General features: G+C 41.1%; 1 protein-coding gene across 1 annotated transcript in view; it reads left to right on the top strand.

Moving 5' to 3' along the window:
* The window catches only part of MAT2B (methionine adenosyltransferase 2 non-catalytic beta subunit), a 78,431-nt gene that overhangs the window by 39,426 nt on the left and 19,780 nt on the right, over positions 1-19,225 (top strand). Inside the window, exons 3-5 of the mRNA XM_073562314.1 lie at positions 12,867-12,981; positions 14,773-14,925; positions 15,009-15,202. Of these exons, the coding sequence (XP_073418415.1) occupies positions 12,867-12,981; positions 14,773-14,925; positions 15,009-15,202 (462 nt within the window). The remainder of the gene's footprint in view (positions 1-12,866; positions 12,982-14,772; positions 14,926-15,008; positions 15,203-19,225) is intronic.

The raw sequence follows: 19,225 nt of genomic DNA on the forward strand, positions 1-19,225 counted from the left end.
ATCCAATATGGCGGCGGGGGCCTGCAGGGAGCTGGCTTCCTCACTGCCTGCAAAGCGCAGGCATGAAAAAGCCTTCTGCACTGCCTGTGACAGATCGCTGATCTGACACAGCGATCTGTGATGTGACAGATCAGCGATCTGTCACATGACAGTTATGTCCCCCCTGGGACAATGCAAGTAAAAAAAAAAAAAAAAGTAAAAATAATTTATAAAGAAAATCGCTAAAAAAAATATATATTCCCTAATTCATTTTTGGAAATAAAAAAAAACAAAACAAAGTACACACATTTAGTATTGCTGCGTCCGTAACGACCCACCCTATAAAACTGGCCCATTAGTTAACCCCTTTAGCCAACACCTTAACCCCTTCACGACCAATGACGCCACATAGGCGTCATGAAAACTGGTACCAATCTGACCAGTGACGCCTATGTGGCGTCATGACTTTAAAGCCCCCCTGCGGGTCGGGTGACCTAGGTCACTGAAAGGTCACCCTTCCCGCAGATACAGGGGGCTTTGTACTTCACCAAGGGGGGCATGGCTTCGCCCCCACGTGGCTACGATCGCTCTGATTGGCTGTTTCACTTTTAACAGCCAATCAGCGATAGTAATATTTCATCAATGAAAATTGATGAAATATTACAATCCAGCCATGTCCGATGCTGCTGTAGCATGGGACATGGCTGGTGACACCGATCCGACCCCCCCACCGGTTAATGGGGGCGATCTGCCCCCCGCCACGGAATGACAGTGGCCATGTGCCGCCGCTGTCATCATCTGTCCCCCCGCCTTCCCTCCGCTCCCCCTGCCTTCCGATCGCCCCCCACTCCCACCCCCGGTACTCACCGAGTGCCGCTATGGCTCCCGGTGTCCCGCGGTCCCGGACCATGGGCGCCGCCATATTGGAAAATGGCAGGCGCATGCGCAGTGCGCCCGCCGGCTGCAATTTCCTTTCATTCATTTTGATCACTGTGATAAACTCTCACAGTGATCAAAATAGAATGAAAAGTAAATAAACCCCCGTTTATCACCCCGATGGGCAGGAACAACTAATAAAATAAAGAAATTCTTTTTCCATTAGGGTTAGGGTTGGAACAAGGGTTAGGGTTGGAAAGAGGGTTAAGGTTAGGATTGGAAATAGGGTTAGGGTTGGAATTAGGGTTAGGGTGGAATTAGGGTTGGGGTTAGGGTTAGGGTTGGGATTAGGGTTAGGGGTGTGTTGGGGTTAGGGTTATGGTTAGGGATGTGTTGGGGTTAGGGCTGTGGTTAGGGGTGTGTTGGGGTTAGGGTTGAAGTTAGAATTGAGGAGTTTCCACTGTTTAGGCACATCACGGGGGTCTCCAAACTTGACATGGTGCAACCATTGATTCCAGCCAATTTTGCGTTCAAAAAATCAAACAGTGCTCCCTCCCTTCCAAGCCCCGACGTGTGCCCAAAAGGTGGTTTACCCGTACTCAGGAAAAATTGCACAACAATTTTGGGGTTCTAATTTCTCCTGGTACCCTTGGGAAAATAAAAAATTGAGGGCTAGAATATTATTTTTGTGGAAAAAAATTTGTTTTATTTTCACGTCTCTGTGTTATAAACTGCTGTGAAGCACTTGGGTTCAAAGTGCTCACCAGGCATCTAGATAAGTTTCTTGGGGGTCTAGTTTCCAAAATGGGGTCACTTGTGGGGGGTTTCTATTGTTTAGGGACATCAGGGGCTCTGCAAACGTAATGACGACCGCAGACCATTCCATCAAAGTCTGCATTTCAAAACGTCACTACTTCCATTCCGAGCCCTTACGTGTGCCCAAACAATTTCCCCCCCCAGCGTACTCAGGACAAACTGGACAACAACTTTTGTGGTCCAATTTATCCTGGTACCCTTGTGAAAAAAAAAATTGCTGGCTAAAAATCATTTTTTGAGGGAAAAAAGATTATTTTTTATTTTCACGGCTCTGCGTTATAAACTTCTGTGAAGCACTTGGGGGTTCAATGTGCTCACCACGCATCTAGATAAGTTCCTTGGGGGGGTCTAGTTTCCAAAATGGGGTTACTTGTGGGGGATTCCACAGTTTAGGTACATCAGGGGCTCTGCAAGTGTAACATGATGCCCGCAGACCATTCCATCATAGTCAGCATTTTATAATGTCACTACTTCCCTTCCGAGCCCCGACGTGTACCCAAACAGTGGTCCCCACCCACATATGGGGTACCAGCGTACTCAGGACAAACTGAACAACAACTTTTGGGGTCCAATTTATCCTGGTACCCTTGTGAAAATAAAAAATTGCGCACTAAAAAAATTTTTGAGGAAAAAAATTTATTTCACGGCTCTGCATTATAAACTTTTGTGAAGCACTTGGGGGTTCAAAGTGCTCAATATGCATCTAGATAAGTTCCTTAGGGGGTCTAGTTTCCAAAATGGGGTCATTTGTGGGGGAGCTCCAATGTTTAGGTACACAGGGGCTCTCCAAACACGACATGGTGTCCGCTAACGATTAGAAGTAATTTGCATTTCAAAAAGTCAAATGGCGCTCCTTCCCTTCTGAGCCCTGCCGTGCTCCCAAACAGTGGTTCCCCCCCACATATGGGGTACCAGCGTACTCAGGAGAAATTGGACCACAAAAGTTGTTGTCCAGTTTGTCCTGTTAGCCTTGTGAAAATTAAAAATAGCGTGCTAAAAAATCATTTTTGAGGAAAAAAAATTATTTTTTTTTCATTGCTCTTTGTTATAAACTTTTGTGAAGCACTTGGGGGTTCAAAGTGCTCACTACACATCTAGATAAGTTCCATAAGGGGTCTAGTTTCCAAAATGGGGTCACTTGTGGGGGAGCTCCAATGTTTAGGTGCACAGGGGCTCTCCCAACGCGACATGGTGTCCGATAACGATTGGAGCTAATTTTCCATTCAAAAAGTCAAATTGTGCTCCTTCCCTTCCGAACCCTGCCATACGCCCAAACAGTGGTTTATGACCACATATGAGGTATCTGTGTACTCAGGAGAAATTGCTCAACAAATTTTAGGATCCATTTTATCCTGTTACCTATGTGAAAATGAAAAAACTGAGGCTAAAAGAAAATGTTTGTGAAAGAAAGTACTTTTTTTTTATAGATCAATTTCTGAAGCACCTGGGGGTTCAAAGTGATCATTATGCATCTAGATAAGTCCAAAATGGGGTCACTTGTGGGGGGGTCTAGTTTCCAAAATGGGGTCACTTGTGGGGGAGCTCCAATGTTTAGGCACATAGTGGGTCTCCAAACGCGACATGGCAACCGCTAAATATTCCAGCATATTTTCCATTCAAGAAGTCAAATGGCGCTCCTTCCCTTCTGAGCCCTGCTGTGCGCCCAAACAGTGGTTTATGACCACATATGAGGTATCTGTGTACTCAGGAGAAATTGCCCAACAAATGATAGGATCCATTTTATCCTGTTGCCCATGTGAAAATTAAAAAATTGATGCTTAAAAGAAAATTTTTGTTGGAAAAATTAAAATGTCCATTTTTTCTTTCCACGTTGCTTTAGTTCCTGTGAAACACCTGAAGGGTTAATACTCTTCTTGAACGTAGTTTTGAGTAGCTTGAGGGGTGCAGTTTTTAGAATGGTGTCACTTTTGGGTATTTTCTGCCATATAGACCCCTCAAAGTGACTTCAAATGTGAGGTGGTCCCTAGAAAAATGGTTTTGTAAATTTTGTTGTAAAAATGAGAAATCGCTGGTCAACTTTTAACCCTTATAACTTCCTAACAAAAAAAATATTTTGTTTACAAAATTGTGCTGATGTAAAGTAGACATGTGGGAAATGTTATTTAGTAACTATTTTGTGTCACATAACTCTGGTTTAACAGAGTAAAAATTCAAAATTTGAAAATTGCGAAATTTTCACCAAATTTCTGATTTTTTTCACAAATAAACGCAAAAATTATCGACCTAAATTTACCACTTACATGAATCCCAATATATCACGAAAAAACAGTCTCAGAATCGCTAGGATCCGTTGAAGCGTTCCTGAGTTATTACCTCATAAAGGGACACTGGTCAGAATTGCAAAAAATGGCCTGGTCATTAAGGTCAAAATATGCTTGGTCATGAAGGGGTTAAAAATAAACAAAGCAAAAAATAATTCTTTATTATACTTCCGAACAAAAAGTGCAATAACGCTCAATCAAAAATACGGATATAAATAACCATGGTACCGCTGAAAACGTCATCTTGTCCCGCAAAAAAACAATCAGCCAAACAGCGTCATCAGCGAAAAAATAAGTTATAGCTCGCAGAATAAAGCGATGCAAAAATAATTAATTTTTATATAAAATTGTTTTCATTGCATAAAAGCGCCAAAACATAAATGACAAATGAGGTATCGCTGTAACCGTACCGACCCGAAGAATAAAACCGCTTTATCAATTTTACCGCACGCGGAATGGTGTAAACGCACCCCCCAAAAGAAATTCTTGAAATGCTGGTTTTTCATTCTGCGTCACAAAAATCTGAATAAAAAGCGATCAAAATATGTCACGCGCCCTAAAATGGTACCAATAAAAACATGAACTCGTCCCGCAAAAAATAAGACCTCACATGACTCGGTAGGTCAAAATACGGAAAAGTTATAGCTCTGAAAAATGTGGTGATGCTTTTTATTGTAAAAATAGTTTTTGTGTCATTCAGCGTATGACAGCTGCCAAACATAAAAACCTGCTATAAATAGTAAATCAAACCCCCCTTTATCACCCCTTAGTTAGGGAAAAATAATAAAATTTAAAAAAGTGTTTATTTCCATTTTCCCGTTAGGGTTAGGGCTGAGATTAGGGTTAGGGGTGTGTTGGGGTTAGGGTTGGAGTTAGAATTGGGGGGTTTCCACTGTTTGGGCACATCAGGTGCTCTCCAAATGCAACATGGCGTCTGATCTCAATTCCAGCCAATTCTGCGTTGAAAAAGTCAAATGGTGCTCCTTCCCTTCCAAGCTCTGCCATGCGTCCAAACAGTGTTTTACCCCCACATATAGGGTGTCAGCCTACTCAGGACAAATAGGAGAAATTGCAAAACAACTTTTGGGGTCCAATTTCTCCTGAGTACGCTAATACCCCATATGTCGGAGAAAACTACTGTATTGGGACACGTCGGGGCTCGGAAGGGAAGTAGTGACGTTTTGGAATGCAGACTTTGATGGAATGGTCTACGGGTGTCATGTCGCGTTTGGAGAGCCTCTGATGTGCCTAACCTGTTGAAACTCCCCACAAGTGACCCCATTTTGGAAACTAGACCCCCCCCCCCCCCAAGGAACTTGCCTAGATATGTGGTGAGCACTTTGAACCCCCAAGTGCTTCACAGAAGTTTATAACGCCCGGGCATGAAAATAAACAAATAATTTTTTTTCCACAAAAATGATATTTTTGCCCCAAATTTTTTATTTTCCTAAGGGTAACAGGAGAAATTGGACCCCAAAAGTTGTTTTGCTATTTGTCCTGTTACCCTTGGGAAAATAAAAAAAACTGGGGACTAAAAAATGATTTTTTTATTTTCATGCCCGGGCGTTATAAACTTCTGTGAAGCACTGGGGGGTTCAAAGTGCTCATCACACATCTATATACGTTCCTTGGGGGGTCTAGTTTCCAAAATGGTGTCATTTGTGGGGGGTTTCCACTGTTTAGGCATTTAGGCACATCAGGGGCATTCCAAACGCGGCATGGCGTCCAATCCCAATTGCAGCCAAAAAAGTTTAATGGCGCTGCTTCCCTTCCGAGCTCTGCCATGCACACAAATAGTGGTTTACCCCCACATGTGGGGTATCAGCGTACTCGGGACAAATTGCACAATAACTTTTAGGGTCCTGCTACCCTTGGGAACATAAAAATTGGGGGTGAAAAGATCATTTTTGTGGAAAAAAATGTGTTTTTTTTTTTTTTATTGTACGGCTGTACGTTATAAGCTTCTGTAAAACCTTCGTGGGTTCAAAGTTCTCACCACACATTTAGATAAGTTCCTTGGGGGGGGTCTAATTTCCAAAATGGTGTCATTTGGGGGGGGTATCCACTCTTTTGGCACATCAGAGGCTCTCCAAACGTGACATGTCATCCTGTTATGAATGAGTCACCGAGGAGGAAAAAACAAAAAGCAAGCTAAGCGCAGAAAACCGGAGAGGTTGGTAACTAGCGGATTGCAGACCCCTGATCCTATCCACAACAACTAGCAGTAGCCGTGGAGCGTGCCTACGGTGGTCCTAGACGCCTCATCACGGCCGGAGAACTAAATAAGCCTAAAGAAAGAAAGGGAAAATCTAAACTGCCCCAGAGCAGACCCCAAAGCAAAGACAGCCCCCAACATGTATTGTCGGTGAAACAAGATGAAAACACAGACACAGGTAGAAAGATAGGCTGAGCCAACGATGGGGCCCTCGCTAACTAGAAAGGACAGGAAAGAAAAGCTGCTGTCTGCAATCACGCAAAAAACACTGCCAAAAAGAATGTCCAACACGTCTGATAGAAAAAGGCCCTGAAGTTGCTAGACTTCAAAACACTATATCAGCACTCAGGTATATTCTGAAGACAGAGCAAAAGAGATCAACTGATCAGAGACAAAATGGGGATTCAGCCAAGTCCCAGCCAGGGCTGGCTGAACACAAAAACCAAGTAAACCAGACAAAAACTCATATGAACAATAGCAGAGAAAACTTAGCTTTAGGAAGGCAGGAACCAAACTGGAAACCAGGAGCCACAGTCAGGAAAAATCACCAGCAAGAAACTAGGGAGTCGGCTGCCTTAAATCCAATCAGAAACGCCTGATGTCCAATTGCAGTCCTCCTCAGGTGGCGGGTCTCTGCCATTTGGATCAGCTTCATTACCTCCCTTCACCAACAGAGGGAGTCCAGATAGAGAACTCACTACTCCTCTGTCAGCACAGCCAGCTCCATAACCCACACCAGAAGCCAGAGGCAAACCCAAAAATGAGCTCACAACAGTATCCGATGTGAATTCCAGCCATAAAAGTCAAATGGCTCTGCTTCCCTTTCTAGCTCTGCCATGCACCGAAATAGTCGTTTACACCTACATATGGGGTATCAGCGCACTCAGGACAAATTGCACAATAACTTTTAGGGTCCTGTTACCCTTAGGAAAACAAAAATTGAAAAAAATGATTTTTTAATTGTACAGCTGTACGTTATAAACTTCTGTGAAGCCTTTGTGGGTTCAAAGTTCTCACCACATATCTAGATAAGTTCCTTGGGGGGTCTAGTTTCAAAAATGGGGTCACTTGTGGGGGGTTTCTACGGTTTAGGTACATCAGGGGATCTCCAAACGTGACATGGCGTCCGATCTGAATTCCAGCCAATTTTGCATTGAAAAAGTAAAACGGCGCTCCTTCCCTTCTGAGCTCTGCCATGCGCCGAAACAGTGGTTTCCCCCCACATATAAGGTCTCAGCGTACTCTGGACAGCAAAAGTTATTGTGCAATTTGTCCTATTTCTCTTGTTACCCTTGGTAAAATAAAAAAAAATTGGACCTGAAGTAATTTTTTTGTGAAAAAAAGTTAAATGTTCATTTTATTTTTAAACATTCAAAAAATTCCTGTGAAGCACCTGAAGGGTTAATAAACTTCTCGAATGTGGCAGGGCTGTGGAGTCGGTAAGCCACAGTTGCGACTCCGACTCCTGGATTTTATCAGGCTCCGACTCCTTAATAAATGGCCAATTCATAACAACAAATTTACTGTTGTAAAATATTAAACATTGTGCTTATTCAGTTTCTCACCATCATATAAGTAATCAGACCACTTAGAGCAAAAACTACATTTATTAGAATACAATTAGAATATAGCAAATAACTTTTATAAACTTTTCTAAACTGTAAGTAAATATGCAATAAACACTTTTATGCAGTTAATAAGAAGAAATCTATAAATTTGTCCTCAGAAAAAGTATTGCCTCTGTCAGATCCTCCTTCATGGATGCCCTCAAATCTGATCTAATTATTTTGAGAGCAGAGAACAACGTCTCTACAATAACTTGTGTTGGTGGCAAAGCAGTAACCATTCGGGCAACATATCTGACAATGTCAGGATATAGAGGAATCGCTTGTTGCACTGTTATTTTTGATGAACGGTCAAATTTCTCAATTTCATGAAAAATTCTGCTGAAATGTACTGGCTGTGTTCCTTGATGGGGATGACTCTTCTTTTATGCGGGAACGCTTTGCACGGTCCTTGTGATCCAAATATTTTTCGAAATTAAATTCTTCATCAGTTGATGATGAGGGTGAAGATGTGGCAGGACGACCAAATTCTTCTTGTTCCTCCTGACTGTTCTGCAACCCTTTCATCCTTACTGCTATTTCAAACAGAACTTCTTTTCCTTTACTTAGCTGTTGATCATCTAGAAGAATCCGATGCATTGGGTCTACATAAACAGCTGCCAAAAGAATGTTATTTTGTAATAGTAGCTCCTCTCTCCGTTTCATTGATGTAGCAATGCCACTTGCAATTAACCCTCCTCTTTGGGACAGGCGAAACATCAGGTTCTTCCACTCCTTTAAAAAATTACAAGCAGAGGACTTAACTCCAGGTATTTTCTTAGTCACTGTAAATGGGTGCTCTAGCAATTTTTCCAGCTCAGTCACCTGATTCCACTGACTTTCATTTAGCGTCAGTTGAGGGTTAGCCATGTCTACAAGAGAGGTTTTCAGTTCAACCAAGCGCTGAATCATTAAGTAAGTACTGCCCCATCGTGTGGCTTGATCAATAATTGCCCCTTTTCCAGCACGTCTCTTCAAAATTGAGTCAACTTTAGGGGTTCTGATAACAGTAGCCAATTTTCTCACCTTGCCAATCAGTCTGCAAGAAGGACATGCTGCTGCACTGTCTCTTATAGCCAGCTGTAGCGTATGCACAACACAGCGCATGTGATGAATGAAAGAACATATTGACACAGTTTCAACAAGATCATCTAAACTATCATGTTGCTGTTCATCTGGAGCAACTTCAGTTTGCTCCTCAGTTACAATACTGTGTTCCTCTATTTCAAACATTTCTGTGTCTGAGGACCCAGAATGTTCTTCTAGCTGCTGGTCACCATCATTACTCTCATTCATTAGCTTAATAGTACTTATCATATTTGAAGCATTGTCAGTTACGACAGAAAGAACTTGCTCTTTTTTAAGTCTTGCAGAACCTTTTCCACCAAGACCTGGAAAAACTCACTGGTGTGATGAGCTTTGGTGTCTTTTACTGCCAATGTCTTGGTAACTATTTCATTTTTGTCACAAACAAATCGGACATTGATGGCAAAATAGTTCACTCTGACGTGTGCAGGCATCCATTTTAAGAAACAGAAAGCGTCCCTTGAGAGTTTTTTTTAAGTTCTTCATTTTGTTCAAAAGCTTCTTCGATTACTAATTTTCTAATACTCTCTCTCTCCAGAGAAACACCAAGCCATTTCCCCATTCAGACACATAAAAGCTGGTCATGAAAATAATGAAATAGGCACACTATCCTTTTAAAAAACATCATAGAGCTTGTTGTAATGTATCTACTGTCATTGTCACAGTAACTTTGTCACTGACAAAATATCTTGCAACTGATGGCTGCAAAGTTCTCTGCTCCTTTGTTTGGCTGGAAGAGCTGGGCACTGGTTCATTGGTTTGGATGCAGTCTTTCTCATCCACTGCTTTCAGTACTTCTGGATGAAAGCGCTGTAAATGTCTCTTTAGATTAGAAGCTCTGGTAGGAGCATTTTTATCTTTGCCTGAATATGCACTCATCTTGGCTTCACAGCATTAGTTTTCGTCTGGATCATTTGTCATACACTGACAGACATAATGTTTTCTATCTTGAGTGATGGTGAAATGTTCAAATACAGCTGATTTAATGTGATGCTGCTTTGACATTCTCAGGTTTTTAATTCTGCATTCACAATCCAAATGACAATTGTTTTTCCTAAAAACAATTGTACAAAATTATTGCCAGGTCGTACAACTGATATAGTGGTCAGTAATACTGTTATTATTCTTCATGTACTCACAGTTAACTGATGCAAAGTTTGTTGAAAGGATAATACTTCTTACAGTCTTCCTCTTCTGAGTAGCAGGCAGCTGTGAGATGCTTGGAAGACGCACACCTAGTATGATCTAGTCTAGAGGAGGAGCTTTACTACTAAGAATTTGCAACACATTTTCACTTTCAGTTTCATACATTGTTCTCCACTGCCCTTATCTAATCTTATACTTGGTTAACCTCATGCTGCCCCAACCCCCCTACTTAGTGACACACAGAGACATTTCTTACTTCTTATCTCCAGCAGAACTGCTTATCACTGTTGTTCATAGTTAAATATATATGTTTTATCAGAGTAACATTTATAAAATTCATATGAAAGTTCAATTATGAAATATTAATACATTTTTTTTAAAGTCGGAGTCGGTACATTTCTACCGACTCCGACTCCAACCAAAACTAACTCCGACTCCACAGCACTGGACTGTGGTTTTGAGCACCTTGAGGGGTGAAGTTTTTAGAATGGTCACTTTTGGGGATTTTCTATCATATAGACCCCTCAAAGTGACTTCAAATGTGATGTGGTCCGTAAAAATAAAATGGTGTTGCAAAAATGAGAAATCGCTGGTCACCTTTTAACCCTTATAACTTCCTAATGAAAAAACATTTTGGTTCCAAAATTGTGCTGATGTAAATAAATAACATTTCCCATATGTTTAATTAAGTTTTTTGTGTGCCATATCTCTGTGATTTAAGGGCATAAAAATTCAAAGTTGGAAAATTGCGAAATTTTCGCCAAAATTTGCGTTTTTTTCACAAACGCAAGTTATTTGAATGAAATTTTACCACTAACATGAAGTACAATATGTCACGAGAAAACAATGTCAGAATAAGTGGGATCCATGGAAGCGTTTCAGAGTTATTACCTCATAAAGGGACAGTGGTCAGAATTGTAAAAATTGGCCCGGTCATGAACGTGCAAACCACCCTTGGGAGTAAAGGGGTTAAGGAACTTTTATAACATTTTTAATATGTTGACCTTGGTGCAAGATGGGTACATGTGATAAAGCTAGGAGTATTTGGTTTATTGTTTTGATATCCTGCTGTGAGTTTATTGATCTATATTGACAATGGTGGTTTATTGATAAGTATATAGGTAGTTTATCTATTTATTATTATATTATTTTGGGTGACCTATGGTTACCTTGTTGGGTATCTTTCTTTCCTACTTGGTTATCCCTGCATACTGCATGTATTGTGGTTAAGGCCACGTTCACACACACAGTATTTTACATGAGTATTTGTAAGTCAAAATCAGGAGTGGATGATATATACAGAAGTGGCAACGTGTTTCTATTATACTTTTCCTCTGATTGTTCTTCTTTTGTCACCTGGTTTTGACTTGCATATACTGAGGTAAAAAACTCACCAAATACTCAACGTGTGAACGCGGCTGTGTATTGGTCATGGTCATAGTTGTGATGGCTAAAAGCAGAATCCCCCCAATATCTTTGGGGATTAATCATCAGGTTTAATAGGTTATCCAAGGTTGAGTGGAGGCGCCATTTTGCGCTTGTCCCTAGGATGCCAACCTCCGTGGCATATTTAGGATAAAGCGTAGTGCTTTCCTCTATATCGGTGTACTCTAGTCTGTGTTTGAGGCACTCCTTACTATTAAGAGTTTTTCACATGGTTGGGTATTGTACCTTGTTGATATCTAATAGTTTTTAATTTATTGTGGTTTGTTTTGAGGTTGTAATGTTAATATACTTAATACATTTTGTTTTTTAGGGGATTTTTTTTGGTTTGCCATTAATCCCCAGATTGTATCTAATTTTGTAAACCATTTTGAAGGTTCATGGTCATCTCTGTAAACAATGTCGAACGACAGGACCCCATTTTATAGTTAAAATGTATTTGCCTTCTATAGCTATGCCATATTCTACATTGCTGTATGACATTGTCACTGTCCCCACTGGGGTGCTCAGTCTAAATATCCATGTTTATGTGCTTTTAAAACCCTTCCAGCAGATTTGTCCCATTAACTGCCATAGCCATGTAATGTCATAGTGCCTGAAGAGCTGATCAGGTTGTTCTACATTTTAGTGGGAAAAGTTTCTGAAACTTGTACTTTTTGCATTGAAATTCCTGGTGTTTGTCTGCATATGAGTCCAGTGGGCGGTCCTACTGAGTGATTGTCAGCTATCTTTTCATGCACAGTCATACAGGAAAGTCTGTCAATCACAAAGTAGGGAAAGCCCAGTGGACTTTTATCCAAACATACACTAGGGATTTCAATGAATAAAATGCAAGTTTTACTGATTTTTTTTTTTTTTTTTTTTTTTTTTTTTTTCCTCCAAATCTATATACCATTCTGCTCAGCTTCTCCTTCTCTGTACAATGCTGTCCACAGATCGGACTATGTGTACAATATTACAGGTACCCTTAACACAATTTCTATATTTGTTGGGAAAAGCGATGGGTGGAGATGAGTCTACAGCATGAGTGCACTTGGATTTAGAAGGTCTGGCCGGGTATCGCTGAGAGTTCACAGAGGGATAAAGACTCAGTTTGTAAACCCATTCCAAAAGAAGTATTACCACCGTCATCAGGGCCAGGGGATCTATTTCTTGATTTCTACACAATGTATTGTTAGATCTGATGACAGATCCTCGTCATGAGATATATTTTATATCTTCTATTACTTAGACCACGTAGTGTAATGCAGAAAAATGGTACTTAAAAAACTGGTTTATTGCAAAATGTGCACATGGCTATAGTCCTCCGTTTCACTCCCTCTGCATACAAGATTTGATGACTGCTGTATACTCCTGTATTTTAAGAAATTATATTTTACGGAATCTAAATTCTAGTTTGTATTTTATTTTTTTTGACAGCCGGATGTGATTGTTCATTGCGCTGCTGAGAGGAGACCTGATATAGTTGAGACCAATCCATATTCTGCTACCATGCTAAATGTGGGGGCTTCTGAAAATATAGCTAAAGTCGCAGGTAATCTCACATAATCTTAACATGTTGTAAATCTTTTTTCTTTCCCCTGTGTTCTAATTCTCTGAAATTGGCGTGTAAGAAAACTGTAAATCTCATGCGAGGTGGACACTGCGCAATGTTACCCCTTTGATGCAGTCTGTTTAAAATGGAATTTGCAGGATGAAGTTTAAAGGGTTGGTCAGGTCTAAAGCTACAAGTCTGCATTCACATTGACTTATGACTCCTCATATCACATGCACTACACGCTGTGAGGATTTTCCCGTGTAGGGAGCAAGCCGTCATCTGACTGCAAGAATGCTGTATGCATACTCCTGGCCACATTCCTACTAGATGGTTGCTGACTCGCTCAATGCAGGTATATTAAGCAAGAGTGGAAACAGTCTAGTCGGAATGTGGCCGTCACGTCACGCCTGACGTGTGCGCAGGGCACACAATATGAGCATTCACAAGCTTGCAGTCACATTTTGACTGCAGATTTGTAGCTTTAGACCAGAAAATTCCTTTAAGAATCACAAAGTATGTAGTGGTGGCCTCATTACACTCATTCCACAAGAAAGCATGCCTTTATACTATTAGGCCTACCTTCAACATTCTTTTTCCCCCTTTTCCAATGCCTGAGCATATACTGTGCATGGCCGAATGCTTTATTCAGTCTTTAGCGTGTAAGTCATCAGGTAATGTGTAAGCCACATGTCTGATGATAAAGCTGGGTTCACATCACATTTTAGCCGTATGCCAAGGCTTCTGTCTGAAGCCCTGAAATCCAGGATTCAGGCCTATCTGCCATCAGTCATTGACTATAATGTAGCAGACTGAGTCACTTTGTGCTCTGCATGACCTCCTTTTTTACAGTAACTGCGTTATTGAGGCAGGCACAAAAGAAGCCGTCATCCACGTTTGTGTACCAGCCTGAAAAAAAGCAGACCCTGTCTAAAATGAGTTCAGAGAAAACATAAAGTGATTCCGAATACTTCATTAAGGTCCATGGTTCTATCAGCGGCTACCCCTGAACCCCGTTTTTCCGAGCTGCAGACTAGAACCGTGATGGAGTCACTGATGAGTGGCTAAAACGTCATATGAACGTGGTGTAAGTGGTCAAGGTTCACAATTTGATGCCACCTATCCATGAGCAATGCACTAAAGGGTAGTGATGATCACATTGACATGGCTATCTATGCCGATACTGATTTTCCAATCCATCAGGAAACTGCCCCGTTGGTCTGACATTATAACCATCTGCCCAGTGAGAGAACGACCAGTAGATAGCAATGTGGTCATCACTCCTCATCAGTCTACTAGTGTATAAAATGACCCAGCTGAAACTCTACTTCCATTTTAATGTTCATTGAAATTATGTTGTTGAATCCGATTATCACTACTAAAATCTGAAAGACTTATATAATGTGAACCCAAAAATGTATCTACAGGCAACATTTGTTCTATCATCCAGGGAGGGGGGAATGGGTCATAAACAATAGTGCCAGTCGCACAAAGCTTTACATATCTTTACATATGTCAGTATTGTCCAAATGGCTTACATTTTGATAATTTTGATAATTCAGATTTTTTTTGTTTCAATTCTGTACTCAGAATCAATGCAAAAATATAGTGCAATGTATGTAAATGGATGTTTGCAAAACATTATTCTAAAAAAAAAGCAGGAGAAATCTTGCGTATTTTAGGGCACTGTCCATAAATGTCGATAGAAAGAAGTTGCCTATATAGCTTAGCTAAACAAACAAGTTTGTACTCTACAAGGTGTTAAGTTTGGATTTTCTTCCATACTTATAGCTGGAACTGGAGCATTCCTGATCTACATTAGCACAGATTATGTTTTTGATGGATCTAGCCCTCCATACAGAGAAGATTCTGAGCCCAATCCTTTGAATACCTATGGTAAAACCAAGCTAGAAGGAGAGCGAGTTGTTCTTCAGAACAATGATGGTAAGATGTCTATCTTTTCCTGGAAAAAACTTCTATAGAAAATATTAACCACAATTTTTTTTTAATGTCCTTTTGATGGGAAGGTGCTGCTGTGCTCAGAGTTCCTGTTCTGTATGGAGATGTGGAGAAGATTGAGGAGAGTGCAATCACGGTGATGTTCGACCAGGTGCAGCACAGCAATAAATCGGCCAACATTGACCACTGGCAACAGAGGTTTCCCACCTATGTAAAGGATGTGGCCAGCGTATGCGTACAGATGTCAGAAAGGAAACTCCAGGTAATCCTCCAGTGCAACATCCATCCCATCAACATTCTGCCACATAAACCCCTAGCTTTACCTATATATAGTATGTAGAGTTTTTCCAGACAATGAGACTCTTGATATATCTACATACACTTTATTTAATTGAAAAACAGTAAAGCAATTTTACCCCATCCTCAGCCTTTCACATGTGTGCAAATATTCTTCCAAATCCTTCTTCTCCACCAAACTTGCAATGTCTGTATAAATATGTCATCTGGTACGAATGCTGTTTTGAAGGGACCTATTATGAATCATAGATTCAGTCATCTAGTGTTTATAGAGTTGATTTTTTTTCACTCTTCAGCAGTCTCATTGCCATCATAGACTGGATAAAAGTCTTCAGTACAGAACTGGAAGTGTGAGTGTTTAGTATTATGCCGAAAATATCTATTTGCCTGTTTCACACTTCAGTTTTTTGTTGTCAGTTAAAATCCGCCAAAATAGAGAGAGAGCGAATTTTTACCATCCGGCAGAAATGATTTCAGGGTTAAATTTCCGTCTGAGATCATTCCTCCGGGCATGCGCAGTACAAAAATGCGGATCCTTCAGGCAAAAAAACCTTATAAGCTCCGTCCGGGCATGTCGGCGGACGCAAAAAAATTGGCGGATCCGACGGATGGCAATCCGTCAAGATCCGCCAGTCATGCAAGTCAATGGGAAAAAAAACAGATCCGCCAAACAAAATGGCGGATCCGTTTTTTTTAGGAAAACGGCGGACCTTGACTGATGGAAAAAAACTGAAGTGTGAAACAGGCCTTAGCCAGTCGATAGGACTATTAAATGTTATTATGTTACCTTTTAATGGCTCACTGAAACGATAACAAATTTCGAGCTTTCGAGACAATTCGGGTCTGTTCATCAGGCATAAAATAACACAATATCTGGAGAGTCGCATATTTATAGACAACGGGATACAAGACTAATGCAATAGATGAGACAAGTGACGTGAATCAGAACTATCATTGAGGGAAGGGGAGAAACAGTGGTGGCCGTAAATATTGAAGCAGTTCACAGATAAGGGGTGTGAAAATTTCATTGTCCTCTGAAGTCTGGCCCAGGGTTGTGATGCCAAAGGGTCTGAGGAGCACATTCCTTAATTTTTGTAATGTACAATAAAACAATTATATTGTGGTGGTACAGTGCTGGCCAGGAAAATTGATGTGAATACTATTCTGCCCAAAAATGACAAAAGTATTCTCGGAGTGATAATTTTATTGGCTAAAAAAGAAAAATCTATATTTGTAAACCTACCTGAAGGAGCCCCTGCGCTCTGGAAGCTTTCAAATGAATTAATAAGAAAAGAGCACAACATGTAAGAGATTTTACAACAGGAGATTTGTTCATGATGTGAAAGAGGTGATGCCTCATAAAGATAAGCCAAGGATATCAACTTAGGGATTTTTAAATGGAGAGGCGGTGGGAATGTTCCCTTAGTTATCTGGAGGTCGTCTGGTGGAGATATGAATTGTATCCATGAAGTGAGTGACACTAGGACTCAGTTTAACACCTGGATTTATCAAAGAATTGAACATCCTTATCAGTTTGAAGTCCCAAATTCTTCTCTCTGTGTCCTCCTTTTAAATGACCCTTTAGTTCTAAGGGTACCGTTACATTTAGCGATGCTCCATCGATTCCGACCACGATACGACCCGGTCAGGATAATTGGTGCATCGCTAAATGGTCGCTGGTGAGCTGCCAAACAGGCAGATCTCACCAGTGACATAGCAGCGGTCGTTACTTACCTGTCAGACGCGACGATGAAGACGTCCTCCCGCCTGCGTCCACGCGTCGCTCGTCGGCGCCAGGAGGAAGCCCAGCAGGAAGTGGCCGAAGAGAAGCGGTCCAGGACGTTCTCACGCGATCAGCGATCACTCCGACCGGCTCCCCCGCTGGTTAAGTATCACACATAGCGATATCACTAGCAATATCGCTGCTGCGTCAGCGATATCGCTAAAGCGTCATCGATATTGTGTGTGTAACGGGGGCTTAAGACTGCTAAAACTGTTATACTGTTGTTCAGATCCAGAGAAATGTTTTCCCACAGGCGTGTCCAGTTCTTTCCTGATTGTCTGTTATATTTATCCTTGTTTGTAGTTTTTGTATGGTTTCCCCAATATAGATTCCTCCAAGGCACTTTGTACATTGTATCATGTATACCACGTTGGAGGATGTGAATGAAAAGATGTCCATGACCTTATAGTCCTGATTTGTGTTTGGTATGCAGACTGTATGTGTTGGTGATATGTGGGTGCAAATTTTGAATTTTTTTTTATTGCTGCATGGGAATGTGCCCGTCCACTGATTGTGAAGAGAGGACACTTTTGACAAGGAATTCCTTAAGTTAGGGGGTTGTTTGTAGGAGAGGAAGTGGGAGTTCTGGGAATATTTATTTAAGTCTGTGATTTCTATAATATGGGTTGGAGATCAGCACCAATTTTTCTCATATGGGGGTTGTATGTAACCCCAAGAGGCATCCTGTTGTTGTCGTCATCCTTCTGTCTGTAATCCAGGGAGCTGCATTTTGGTTCTTCTCTTGGGGGCTAAAACACAGAAATGGGGTAGGTCTGGAAATATAGATTTTAGTTGGCCATCTTTTTCTAATAAAGGTTGTAGATCCGTGCAGCTCTCCTTAGTATCTCCAGATTCGCATTGTAGGTGACCACTAGAGATTCCCGATTTGCTCTCTACTTTAGTTTTTGTAATATAGGATATGATTCCTTAAAATTCTGGTGGCTCTTGCAATCTGGTTTTCAATTGTTCTTGGATGGTAGCCCTGATTCAAATAGGTCTTCTATGTCTTTTTACATCAATTAAGGAATGTGCTCCTCAGACCTTGTGAGGGCATCACAACCAGTAACAGACCTCAATTACAGCACAGTAAGACTTTAACACTCTTTATCTATGTACTGCTTCAATACTTACTGCCACAACTGTTTCTCCCTCTTGCACATTGAAAGTTCTGTTTCATTTAACTTGTCTTATCCATTTCATTATTACTGTGTCCTTTTGTGCATAAATATGTGACTCTTCAGATTTTGTTATACGATGCTAAGTAGTCTCAAAAACTTGCTATTTACCGGTTTTTCACCTCCCATGACAACACCACCTGAGAGAGAGTATCCATCCATCAAGGACAGGAAACCTACTGAATAAAAGGGCAGTACCTTACCCTTTGAAGATCTGGGAGCCCTTAAAGACCCCCTGGACAAAAAAGTTATTTAAAATATATTTAAAGCAAACAAGGGAATTTTTGGTCGGAGCCTTGAAGCCTGCAATAGCAGGAACTTACACGGCTAGATCTATGATTGTCTGGTTACAGCAGGCGCAAAATAAAAATAACCCTCCAAGAGAAAAGATGCTGGCAAATCTGCTAATGTAGGGAGCTGCTGCCATTTTTGCTGATCCTTCGTCAGACTCTGTTAGATTGGACATCCCACGGCCAGCTCTTGAGCCACTATGCTCTATGGCCAGCGTTTGACACATTGGCTGATCTGGTCACTAATCTAAGGCAACATTATTCTCAATCCCATGTGAGGGGAATATCTATTTAGGCAGGCACTAAATGACATACAACATAAAGCAGCAGACAGAAATAAGGGGTTTACTAGCACGTCCTTCCCTCGCTGTAAAGGTTCCTTTCACAAGAGAAGGTACAACAGGAACAAGTCCCCCCAGAGAATAGAGGAAGTAGAAGTATAGGATACCAAGGAGCGGAGGCTTCATGTTAGAAGGCTTTCAAGTCTTAGAAGAAGGGCCTTCAAAGTGACATGCTTCCAGCCTGCCTGGGAGAAAATTTCATCCAGTTCCTGAATTCTAAAGATAATTCGGTCAGGGCTAAAGCTAGAATTCAGGTTTGCTCCCCGTCACACATTCAGGATAACCTCTCCCAGAAGTCCTGGAGAACAATTAGCCCTAGAGACAGAAGTACTAGGTTTGGTACACAAATAAGTGTTGATGGAAGTGCCGTTACATCAGTGGGGAAAAGGATTTTATTGT

This window comes from Dendrobates tinctorius, unplaced genomic scaffold (assembly GCF_039654945.1).
Source record: "Dendrobates tinctorius isolate UK_male_01 unplaced genomic scaffold, ASM3965494v1 ptg000346l, whole genome shotgun sequence".
NCBI lineage: Eukaryota > Metazoa > Chordata > Amphibia > Anura > Dendrobatidae > Dendrobates > Dendrobates tinctorius.